At 34.0% G+C, this 12,925-nt stretch overlaps 1 protein-coding gene across 4 annotated transcripts in view; it reads left to right on the top strand.

The window, feature by feature from the left end:
• LOC127183168 (kelch-like protein 29) overlaps positions 1-12,925 on the top strand; it is a 331,992-nt gene that overhangs the window by 288,139 nt on the left and 30,928 nt on the right. For all 4 annotated transcript variants that reach the window (XM_051139032.1, XM_051139031.1, XM_051139033.1 and 1 more), the window contains 2 exons: positions 2,710-2,892; positions 3,266-3,446. In XM_051139032.1, the coding sequence (XP_050994989.1) occupies positions 2,710-2,892; positions 3,266-3,446 (364 nt within the window). The remainder of the gene's footprint in view (positions 1-2,709; positions 2,893-3,265; positions 3,447-12,925) is intronic.

Here is a 12,925-nt window from a genome sequence, read left to right as displayed (position 1 = left end):
CCCCCAAATTACTCTTTTGTGTGTTTAAGGAACAGAACTCACTCTCGAAACTGCGATTAGGAACGTTCTGGCATCTTGTGTGTTTGGTATCTGCTATTTTGAATCCAAGTAATATTACAGCAACCAAAAGACTCATTATGTTTGCCAATTTGAACTAAACTACCATCAACAGCGCTATCATGTTTTGTTTATGTTTGGAAGGCTGCGCTGCAAAAGGCGCTCTTAAAGGGTTGCCATATCCACTTATTGTAAATGACACTTATTAAGCATCTTTGGGCTTGTTATTTGGGCTCGGCTCAAAAAGTAATCCAGTTAATGTAGTTAAAGGGATAGTTCACCCAAAAATGAAAATTCTGTCCTTAATTACTTACCCTCATGTCATTCCAGCCTTGTAAGACTTTTGTTCATCTTCAGAACACAAGTTAAGTTATTTTTGATTAAACTTTCTGATTAGATAAGACTCTTCTTCCTCGGCTGGGATCGTTTACAACCGCATTTGTGATCGTTTGAAGCCACATTTAAACTGCATTTTGGAAGTTCAAAATCGGGGCACCATATCAGTCCATTATATGGAGAAAAATACAGAAATGTTTTCCTCAGAAAACAATTTCTTTACGATTGAAGTAAGAAAGACATGAACATCTTGGATGACAAGGGGGTGAGTAAATTATATGTCAGTCTTTGTTTTGGAAGTGGACTTCTCCTTTAATCCCTCTATATGATATTCTCATCTCCAAATATGGGTCAAAACCTCTTCCAATGCAAGTCTGTGACTTTTTTGCCCATTTTATCATCCACCAAGTGACTAACTTCTTACAAAAAAGTAATAGCACTCTAGAGTAAAAATCTGTGCGATCAGTAGTATCAGTGATGTTTGCCTCCATTAATACGGTTCTAATAATGTAATTCTTTACCATAACTGTTTGATGTTTCCTTGCATTTAGTGGTGGCCACAGGTGTGCATATATTGGCTCATCCAGTCATCAGATTGTAAAGCAGTGTCTGTGTTTGAACTGAATTTGTTATTACAAATGCTAAACACTCATATTTCATCTGAGCACTTTACAAAAATGAAAGTAGCAGAATAGTGGATCACGGATGAGTGCGCAGGTGCCCGTGATGCATTTCATGTAGTGTCGAAGCCAATGTGCCCAGGGCTGTAAGACTCTTGAGGGCATGCAGCCAAACAGATGGTTATGAGTTTAGTTAAGCTCTGATAATTCACTTACACTCTTCATTGGACACACATGCACAGACAGACCCTTCATGTGGGATGTTGGGTAACTTGGATAGCAGTTTTTATATAATATATTTGGCACTGTATTTTAATCTTCATTTCATTTATATTACATATGCTGCCATTCAAAAGTTTGGGGTCAGAAAGTTTTTTAATGTTTTTGAAAGAAGTCTCTTATGCTCATCAATGCTACATTTATTTATTAAAAATACATTAAAATGGTAATACTGTGCAATATTATTACAATTTAAAATAAGAGTTTTCTATTTGAATGTATTTTAAAATGCACTTTATTTCTGTGATGGAAAGCTGAATTTTCCGCATCTTTACTCCTGTCTTTAGTGTTTAGTGTTTAGTGATCCTTCAGAAATCGTTCTAATATGCTGATTTGCTGCTAAAGAAACAAGTATTATCAGTGTTGAAAACAGTTGTGGTGCTTAATGTTTTTGTGGATTTGTGATATTTTGTTCAGGATATTTTGATGAATAGAAAGTTCAAAAGAACAGAATTTATTTGAAAAAGTCTTTTGTAACAAAGCAAAAGTATTTGTTTAATAAATAAATTAATAAATAAAAAATAACTGACCCTACACTTTTAAAACAATAGTGTATATATTTTCTCAATATTTTGGTGCAAAAATAGTTGCCGTTTTTTAATGCAAAGAAAAACATAGTAAATTTGTATTATGTTTTTAAATTTTATAATATTAGTATTATTATTATTATTATTATGTGTTTCTAGGATACTTAAAATGGCTACAGTGAAATTCGCTTTAGAAATGTACATGAGAAATTCAGAAAATGTCACTGAGTATAAAATTTAATATCCCACAAGTTATTCCTGTTTTAAGCATAAAGCTCAGTAAAGCTTTTTTAATAAGTTTTAAAATAAATGTTTAAATTAATACATGTTTTTAAATGAATAAATAATTTTTAAATAAATAAATAAAACATTGCTAATGGGGTAAAATATATATATATATATATATATATATATATATATTTAAGGGAAAAACTTGGGGGAATATATACATTTATAAAAGTCTTTTATACATATTTAATACATAGATATATACATATTTAAATATATACATATTTAAAAGTCTTTATTATTCAATTTTGCATTTTAAGTAAATAATTTATCTCATTTTAATGATGATAAAATGACAAAATTACATAAGACATATATAAGAAAACAAGACCGAAATACAGATTTTTTTCCTTCTTCCAGTGTGCCTTTATTTATTTCGTAGTGCAGCTCTCTGGGTTTTAGATTCTCACATAAGATAGCTGCAATGTGAAGCGGCGTTGAGGAACAGCAATCTTCTTTGGGGGTCCCTGCAGTCCATCAATCCGCCTTGAAGAATAACTGCACTCCCAGCCTTTGTCAGGCTCTCTATTTCAACACATCGACACGGCCACCGCAGGGGCCATCAAGTACTCATATATTTGTATCCTCCGTCTAACCCGTAGGTGTAGCCGAGGTGATCGTATTGGTGGGAGGAAGGCAGGCGATCGGCATGAACCAGCGATCTCTGACGGCCGTCACCTGCTTCAACCCGCAAAACAGCAAATGGTATCCTCTAGCCAGCCTCCCGTTCTACGACCGCGAATTCTTCAGCGTCATCTCCGCCGGGGACAATATTTACCTGTCAGGTACGTCAGATTTTGAAGGGAAGGTCGTATATCAAGTACGAACAAACTTGGTGGTCACGTCCCAGACGCAGATTGTTTTTTGCAATGATCTGATGAAAAATCTCCAATGCGGTTGCATTAATCTGCGTCCACGTTAGATTCTAATATCAAAACATCCATTGGTCTACATGCCAGATAAGTGCAACAAATCCTTTATCAAGGTCACTTTTCCGTCCAGCTTATTTTGGTACTTTCTAAGGATGTGTATTATAAGCGTTGGTGCCCGTGCTGCATCGGTAAACAGTTGTAAATGTATTCGCAAATTTTTTCAGAGCATTTTCAGCATTGACATTGTGCAATGTCAAGGCGTGATGGTACGCGGTCTTGTTTCCAGGTGGTACGGAGTCAGGGGTGACAGTGGCAGATGTGTGGTGCTACATGTCACTTCTGGACAACTGGAACCTGGTGTCCCGGATGACTGTCTCTCGCTGCAGGCACAACAGCTTGGTGTACGACGGGAAACTCTACACTATCGGAGGACTCGGGGTGGCTGGAAACTTGGACCATGTGGAAAGGTAATTTGTCCTGCAGTTAACTAGCTCGGGGGAAAATTTATGCACAGATGCATTGTGATGGCTTCTCGGATGATTCATATTGCACGTTTGCACTCAGAGCTGGAGGAGAAATGGCTGTTCTTAGAAACATGCAGTGTTATTTTGGTGTCATTAATGTTATAGTTTTTGTTCATATTTTGAATTAGATATTGTTTTAATTACGTTAAGTTTTATTAATTTTGTTGTCATTTTTAGCAGTTTTTGTTTTTACACACACAAAACAAACTACTAAAAATGACAAAAACACAACACACACACATATATAGTTTTAGTTTTTGGTTTATATATTTTTTTTGTTATTTTAGTACTTCAGCAAACCAAATCAAATGCTGCTTTGGAAACTAGCCAACTAGCTAAAAAAAAACATGTATTTTATTTTACTTCAGTGAATTTTACTTTGAATAATGAAAAAGATTTTTAAGCTTTTAGTTTTTAGTTTTAGTTCATGCTAATAACCCTGTATATAATAAATAATATTATATTTTCCATAAAATATTATTATGCTTTTTAATTATATTTTCTGTTTTAATTTGAATTACAGTTTTAGTATTTTTGTTGTTTTTGGTTTGTCTTTGTAGTTTGTTTTAGTTTTTTAATTTACCTTTTAGTTATTTTAGTACTTTAACTTAAACTAAACGAAATAAGAAATGTTGCTTTGCCAACTAAATGAAAAAAAGTTTAATTTTATTTTATTTCAATTAATGCGTAAGTAATGAACATTTTTTAATAGTATCTAAGCTCTGTAAAATACTGTGCTATACTAGTTAACAATACTAGTCTAAATACTATAAAATACTTTATACAATACTAGTTTTGTTATTTTTTATCATTTTAGTAGTTCTTGTTTTATGTCTATACAGTTTTTTTTAGTTTTAGTTTTTTTTAATCACATTTTAGTTGGTTATTTAGTTTTAGTTATTTTAGTACATCAACTTCAACTAAATGAATTTAATGAAATGTTGATTTGCCGACTAAATGAAAAAGGTTTAATTTGTTTTATATTTTATTTCAATTTATGCATAAGTAGTGATTTTTAGTAGCATCTAAGCATCTATAAAATACAGTACTAGTTACTAAATACTATAAAATACTATAAAATAATCCATGCAACACTAGTTTTTGTTGCGATTTTATTTTTATATTGTCTGTTTTCATTTTAGTTAACGTTTTTGTAATTTTGTTGTGTTTTTGTCATATTTTTGGTTTAGTTTTGTTGTGTTTTGTCATTAGTGTTTGTTTTGTGTGTTTCTATATAGATTTTTGTTTTAGTTATAGTTTTTAGATATAGTTTTTAGTTTGCTGATTTAGTTTTAAATGTTTAAGTAATTCAACTTAAAAATTAGACGTGTTGCTTTGGCAACTAACTAAAATAAAATGTTATTTTTTATTGTACTTATAGCCATGTTTATTTTATTTCAAGTGATATATATTTAAATATATTAAAATAGTACATATTACAATAAAAGCCCATAATAAAGATACTAGCAAGCATCTAAGCTTCCATACTTTGAAAAAAGTGAGATGGATCAATAGACCTGTTGCATGTTTTAGTGCCACTTAGTGCAATGCAGTCTTTTTTAAAACATTTAGATGCAATGAGAATCTCTTCTTAATTTTATAGCTTCTTAAATGAAATCAGTTGAATCAGTTGGTGCCTAAAGATTCCCATCTCTGCATGATAACCTTGAAACCAGTAACAGATCTCCCAACATCAGATATCATCCATAATAAACACATTCAAGTCATCCTGGAAAATTTCAAGTCAATGTGATTTGCATTGTAACTGAACTTCTTTAACACGTGAAGCTTTTTAGTGCCAATTCACCATAATGAAGAGCAAAGGACTTACATTAGGTGTAACTGATGTTTTATTAGTATGTTTTATCATTCTAGTGCTCATACAGAGAATCATAGGAAACAGTGAAACAATCCTCCTTATGTGCCAGCTAAATAAGTTGTATTTTCTAACAAGTTTGCTTGCTATTTCTCATTAGCAGTACACAAAATGCATACAAAATCAATTGCGTTGTCAACATTATAATTACAGTTAATGATCAATATCAGTTTGCTTCCACAGTTATTCTTTAATTAACACTCTAATTTTTTAATTTGCTAATTCATTTATATGTTTGTTTATTTATTTATTTATTTATTTATTTATTTATTTAACTGAATTATGAATATGCATGCAAATGCATTTATAGTGCGCATATATATATATATATACAAAAGTGAGTATATTTTCTTAAGGAACAGTATTTTAGAGTAGTCAATGTGCAGCTTGTATAGCAGTGTGTATTTACTGAAAATAACTCAGCATACCCTGAAAATAACTCAACATACAGCCATTATTGTCAAAATAGCTTGCAACAAAAGTGAGTACACCCTAAGTGATAACAGCAGTTAAATGACATTTAACTATGCAAAGCCTATTCATCATGTTCATGTTTTTGTCTGCTTGACAGGACCATACAAAGTTGTTTATCTTGTATTAGAGCAGTTAAAATTTGGTGCTTTAAGTACAGTTCTCTAATACTGACCACTGGATGTTCAACAAGGCACCTCATGGCAAAGAACTCTCTGAAGATTTGAGAATTAGAATTGTTGCTCTCCACAAAGATGGCCTAGGCTATAAGAGGTTCAGTGACAACCTGAAACAGAGTTAAAGTATTGGGGCCAGGGTCATACAGAGGTTTTCCAAGACTGGTTCCATTCAGAGTAGGCCTTGCAAGGGTCGATCAACGAAGTTGAGTGCTCGTTCTCTGCGTCAGTTGCAGAACTTTGCTTCAAAAAACAGATGCATGAGTGCTGCCAGCATTGCTTTAGAGGTTGCAGAAGTAGAAGGTCTGCTTGTCAGTGCTCAGACCATACGCTGCGCACTGCAATAAGTCAGTTTGCATTGGCATCATCGGAGAAGGCTTACACGAAAGCCCGCAAACAGGTTGCTGAAGACAGTCTGTCCAAGAGCATGAATTACTGGAACCATGTCCTATGGTCTGAGAAGACTAAGATAAACTTGTTTGGCTAAGATGGTGTCCAGCCCTGGTGAGGAGTATCAAGAAAATTGTGTCTCTCCTACAGTCAAGCATGGTGGTGGTAGCATCATGGCCTGGGGCTGCATGAGTGCTGCTGGTACTGGGGAGCTGCGGTTCATTGAGGGAAACATGGATTCCATTATGTACTGTACATTTCTGAAGCAGAACATGATGCCTTCCCTTTAGAAACTGGGCCAAACGGCAGTTTTCCAACATGATAATGACCCCAAACACACCATCAAGATGACAATTGCCTTGCTGAGGAAGGTGCAGGTGAAGGTGATCTGACCTGAACCCTAGTGAGCACCTATGGGGCATCCTCAAGCAGAAGGTGGAGAAGCACCATGTGTCTAACATCCAGCAACTCCATAATGTCATTATAGAGGATTTGATCCCAGCAACAACCTGTGCAGCTCTGGTGAATTCCTTGTGCAGAATGATTAAGGCAGTGCTAGATAACAATGGTGCTAACATAAAATATTGACACTTTGGACAGTTTTGACAAGTTCACTTAGGGTGTACTCGCTTTTGTTGGCAACTCTTTTGACAATAATTGCTGTATGTTGAGTTATTTTCAGGGGACAGTAAATATACACATTGACTACTCTAAAATATATCCAAGTTTCATTTCTATAGTATTGTCCCTTGAGAAGATATACTAAAATGACTGCTGAAATGTGAGATGCTATATACAGTGGGTACGGAAAGTATTCAGACCCCCTGAAATTTTCCACTCTTTGTTATATTGCAGCCATTTGCTAAAATCATTTAAGTTCATTTTTTTTCCTCATTAATGTACACACAGCACCCCATATTGACAGAAAAACACAGAATTGTTGACATTTTTGCAAATTTATTAAAAAAGAAAAACTGAAATATCACATGGTCCTAAGTATTCAGACCCTTTGCTCAGTATTTAGTAGAAGCACCCTTTTGATCTAATACAGCCATGAGTCTTTTTGGGAAATATGCAACAAGTTTTTCACACCTGGATTTGGGGATCCTCTGCCATTCCTCCTTGCAGATCCTCTCCAGTTCTGTCAGGTTGGATGGTAAACGTTGGTGGACAGCCATTTTTAGGTCTCTCCAGAGATGCTCAATTGGGTTTAAGTCAGGGCTCTGGCTGGGCCATTCAAGAACAGTCACGGAGTTGTTGTGAAGCCACTCCTTCGTTATTTTAGCTGTGTGCTTAGGGTCATTGTCTTGTTGGAAGGTAAACCTTCGGCCCAGTCTGAGGTCCTGAGCACTCTGGAGAAGGTTTTCGTCCAGGATATCCCTGTACTTGGCCGCATTCATCTTTCCCTCGATTGCAACCAGTCGTCCTGCAGCTGAAAAACACCCCCACAGCATGATGCTGCCACCACCATGCTTCACTGTTGGGACTGTATTGGACAGGTGATGAGCAGTGCCTGGTTTTCTCCACACATACCGCTTAGAATTAAGGCCAAAAAGTTCTATCTTGGTCTCATCAGACCAGAGAATCTTATTTCTCACCATCTTGGAGTCCTTCAGGTGTTTTTTAAACTCCATGCGGGCTTTCATGTGTCTTGCACTGAGGAGAGGCTTCCGTCGGGCCACTCTGCCATAAAGCCCCGACTGGTGGAGGGCTGCAGTGATGGTTGACTTTCTACAACTTTCTCCCGTCTCCTGACTGCATCTCTGGAGCTCAGCCACAGTGATCTTTGGGTTCTTCTTTACCTCTCTCACCAAGGCTCTTCTCCCCCGATAGCTCAGTTTGGCCAGACGGCCAGCTCTAGGAAGGGTTCTGGTCATCCCAAACATCTTCCATTTAAGGATTATGGAGGCCACTGTGCTCTTAGGAACCTTAAGTGCAGCAGAAATTTTTTTGCAACCTTGGCCAGATCTGTGCCTTGCCACAATTCTGTCTCTGAGCTCTTCAGGCAGTTCCTTTGACCTCATGATTCTCATTTGCTCTGACATGCACTGTGAGCTGTAAGGTCTTATATAGACAGGTGTGTGGCTTTCCTAATCAAGTCCAGTATAATCAAACACAGCTGGACTCAAATGAAGGTGTAGAACCATCTCAAGGATGATCAGAAGAAATGGACAGCACGTGAGTTAAATATATGAGTGTCACAGCAAAGGGTCTGAATACTTAGGACCATGTGATATTTCAGTTTTTATTTTTTAATAAATCTGCAAAAATGTCAACAATTCTGTGTTTTTCTGTTAATATGGGGTGCTGTGTGTACATTAATGAGGAAAAAAAAAGAACTCAAATGATTTTAGCAAATGGCTGCAATATAACAAAGAGTGTAAAATTTAAGGGGGTCTGAATACTTTCCGTACCCACTGTATGTAAATGTGTATATATAGAGAGAGAGAGAGAATTATTTTAGATTTGTGTGCATATATAAACTGTATGGGGGGAAAAAAAATTCTTGCAAGCTTTCTTGCTGTTCCTGATTAGCATTACACAACATACACACACAATCGATTGTTCAGTCAGCATTCATAATTACAGCTTATGATCAATATCAATTTGCTTCCACAATGATTCCTTAATTAACATTCGGAAAGTCCGGCCTGAAGAAAATGCAAAGTTTCCCTCTTGTAATTATGACTTCATAGCGGCGTACGTGTGCTCTGAGCTCCCAAATGCCATCTTTCTGAGTGCAGAGAAAACCAACTGACTATGTGAAGCACTGCATTATGGGAAATATATGTGCACATCGCTCTCTTTCTCAGCTCATATCTCCTCATGTGAATGTATTTAACCTCTCGAAGCGGGACTGCGAAATGGTCTGATGCTCCAATTGCGGGCGGCACGAGAGGGCAAGATTAAACGGGGCAATCAAAAAAACATTATGGCCGGTATTAAAGGAGCCCACCGCAGCTCATTACCGGCCTGAAAGGAGCTCGGGAGTCCCCATCAGCGCATGAGTCTGTCAAAACCAGCCTATAATTTGATATTTCTCTTTAATGTCCATCATTTTATGACGCAGCGACTTTCCCCACGACACCTTTGCGCTCAATAACCCAAAACTTCGGTTGAAAGTTCTTTCCCCTGTCAGAAACGAGCTGCATATGAACATGTTATATGGATTGTACATGTATGAGGCCCTCAAGCGTGCCGGACATGTATGTATGCATGCATGCATGCTGCGTTCAGCTGATAAGCATCCTTCACCCAGCTGAGCGCTTCAGTCTGAATGTGTTGCATGTGAAATCGATATGGTAACTCAACTCCTCACCATTATATTCTCATTATTACGAGTTTAGCTGAGCGACTGCACACCGTACCTCAGCGGCGCCACAGGGATAAACACTTACTTCTGCAAGCAAATAGCCTGCTTTTGGAGTTTTAACAACCTGAACACCTTGAATATTTCTTTTTCAGGGCTTTTCAGGTGGGTTATGTTGTAGGGCTTGTACTGTATGTGAGCGAATGCTAGGACTTAATCAGCAGAAATGAACAAACACTCTTCAACTCGTTTACTTCCCCCGTCATTAAGTCATTTATGGCGTGTCGGCGCTAGACTAATCTTACAGAGGTGCTGTGAGCTGCTTGATTATTGTGATGAGGACTGTTTAGCATAAAATACTCAATTGTGTTTGTACTGTATGATGTTTTGATGTTGAGCAGGGCTGCAACAGCAGATTGATAAAATTAATAATCATCCATAATAATAATGATCAGCAACCAATTTCATTAGCGATTAGTTGAGTACTTGCACTATGCATGAAGAATCTCCATCAGTGACATCACTTTAAAATATTTAAAGCATTTTGAGCATTAATTATCGCTGTTAATTGTCAATACATTACTGATGCTGTCATCGACGACAACTAAAAGTTATATATTAATATTTAAATTCATTATATGTTAATATTTTGATTATATCATTAAAATAGTGCTGTCAAATCCATTAATCGTGATTAGTCACAATATTTCTTAAATATATACATGTATGTGTATATTTATATACACACACATATCATGTAAACAAACTATTATTTTGGATGCGATTAATGGTGATTTTCAGTTTGACTGCACTCATTTAAATTGATATTTATATTATTGTTGAATAGAATTACTAATTTATGATACAGATTTAATTTATTAATTTATATAAATGTTAAACTGAAGTTGAAATCTATATATTAATGTTAAATGTATAAATGAATATTTGTGATATTAAAACTGTCAATTTTATCAATATTTCTAATTAAAATTAATAATTTATAATAACATATTTTATTACTTCATATATAAAACTTGAAATGTATACATTTAATGTAATTGTATGTAAATGTCGTGAACATTTTATTATATATCTAAATTGATCATATGGTTTTATTAGAATAATAATTTAAAAAACCAATGTTTTATTACTTTATATATAAATATAAAATTAAAGTTAACTTTTTAATGTTTTAATATATCAATGTTAAATATATAATTGAAGTTAATTTTTAAAATTTAATATTAATTTTAAATGTGTGCATTAATGTTAAATCAGTTTAAATAAATAATTTTAAACATTAATATATTCATTCAAACTTTAATTTTATGTGTGATTTTTTTTTATGTGGAATAAAAACTGTTTTATTATTTAAATTATTTCTTCATTTATATTGATATTTGTACTAATGTTTATAAATATAAGTAATGGTATAATCTAAATTATTTTATTATTATTATTATTATTATTATTATTATTATTATATTAATGCATCAAATTCAGACTGAAGCTTAATGACCTAGCATGTACATATATTATCTATATTGTCAAGCTTTAATTTTATGTGTATATTAAATATAAAATTGAAAAAAAAGAATTAATAAATATTTTACTATTTAAATTATTTATTTATATTGATAATTGTACTAGTGTTTATAAATATAATATATATTTTAGAATATAAATTGTTTTATTAATTTTATTATTATTTATTTTATTAATATATAAAATTGAAACTGTAGCTTTTTGACCAAAAAATGTTATTTTGTGGCCTGTTACCCATTTATGTATTAATGTTAAATCAAATAATGTTTAAATTCATAAATAATTTTAAACATTAATAAATAAATTTAAACTTATGTCTATATTAAAAAAAAAAAAATTAAAATAAAATTGGGGAAAATGTGAACAAATTAATTTGTATTTTATTATTCAAATTATTTCTTTGATAATTGTACTAATGGTTGTAAATATTTGTGATATTTATCACAGAAATTATTTTATTAATTTTACTATTATTTATTATATTAATATATAAAATTAAGATGGTTTACATATATTCTGTGGCCTGCATGAACCATTTATGTATTAATGTTAAATCAGTTTAAATTCATAAATAATGTTAAATATTAATATGTAAGCGCAAACTTTAATTTTATGTGTATATTAAATATAAGTTTAATAGAAAATTGGGATGCAAATTTTAATGAATAATTAATATTTTACTGTTTAAATTATTTATTCATTTATATTGATAATTCTAGCAATGTTTATAAATATACAGTACTGTATGTTTTATAATATAAATTATTTTATTCATTTTACTGTTATTTATTATATTAGTTTCTAAAATTAAGACTGCAACTTTTTGACCTGCATGAACCATCTCCGGTCTGGACACACTGCTGAACATTGCATTACTGAGACAAATTTGTCCCTATGCCATGTTTTAAGTCCACCTTTGATGAAAAATATAGCTTACAGAGTCCAGTTCCATCTTTCTTGCCCTCTTTCGATCTCTAACCCGCCTTGTTTGTGGCCCACCATCTGTCTTACGGTACGTTTTCATGCGCTGAGCCATGAAATCATTCACGCTTAGAAGCATGTCTTCAGCAAAGCCTCTCTCACGGCGACTGTTCGCTTCATTTCTGCCACCCAGCACGAGCGCGCCGGGCCGCTTCTGTCCCAGGGTCACGTTACCGGCTATGTTGTTGCCACGAGACACTGTTTAGATTTAATTTCAGCTTTTTTGTTTGCGCACAAGCAAACTGTTAAGTGCAGATGATTGCAATTCCAAAACAAATAAAAGCAATGCTTCCCCCCTATAAACTCAATTTTGTGTTTAATGAGCTCATATAGATAATACAGCCAAATAGCCCTGGAATATTTTATATAATTGCTGAGTTCATTCAGATAATGAGTGCAACAACACAGAGCATTAGAGCGGAGATCGGAGCGTAAAGCATGACCTCACATGCTCTTTCTACACGCTGTTTCTAACACTATTAAAATCAAACTCTGCTTCTTGATTTCCTGGCTTGTTTGTGCAGCTGAGGCTTCGCATTATTGCACGGCTGGTGTTGTTTAATATGCCCTTGTCATTCTTTTGTTTTGCGCTTTTAATTCATGGAAGTTAGATGAATTCGCCCCCTATCTCCGTACAGATAAAGAACCACTCATATTAAAAGAATACATTCAT

This window comes from Labeo rohita, chromosome 20 (assembly GCF_022985175.1).
Source record: "Labeo rohita strain BAU-BD-2019 chromosome 20, IGBB_LRoh.1.0, whole genome shotgun sequence".
Classification (NCBI taxonomy): Eukaryota; Metazoa; Chordata; class Actinopteri; order Cypriniformes; family Cyprinidae; genus Labeo; species Labeo rohita.
The sequence above is the reverse complement of the archived record's forward strand: the minus strand, read 5'-3'. Positions and strand labels throughout refer to the sequence as shown.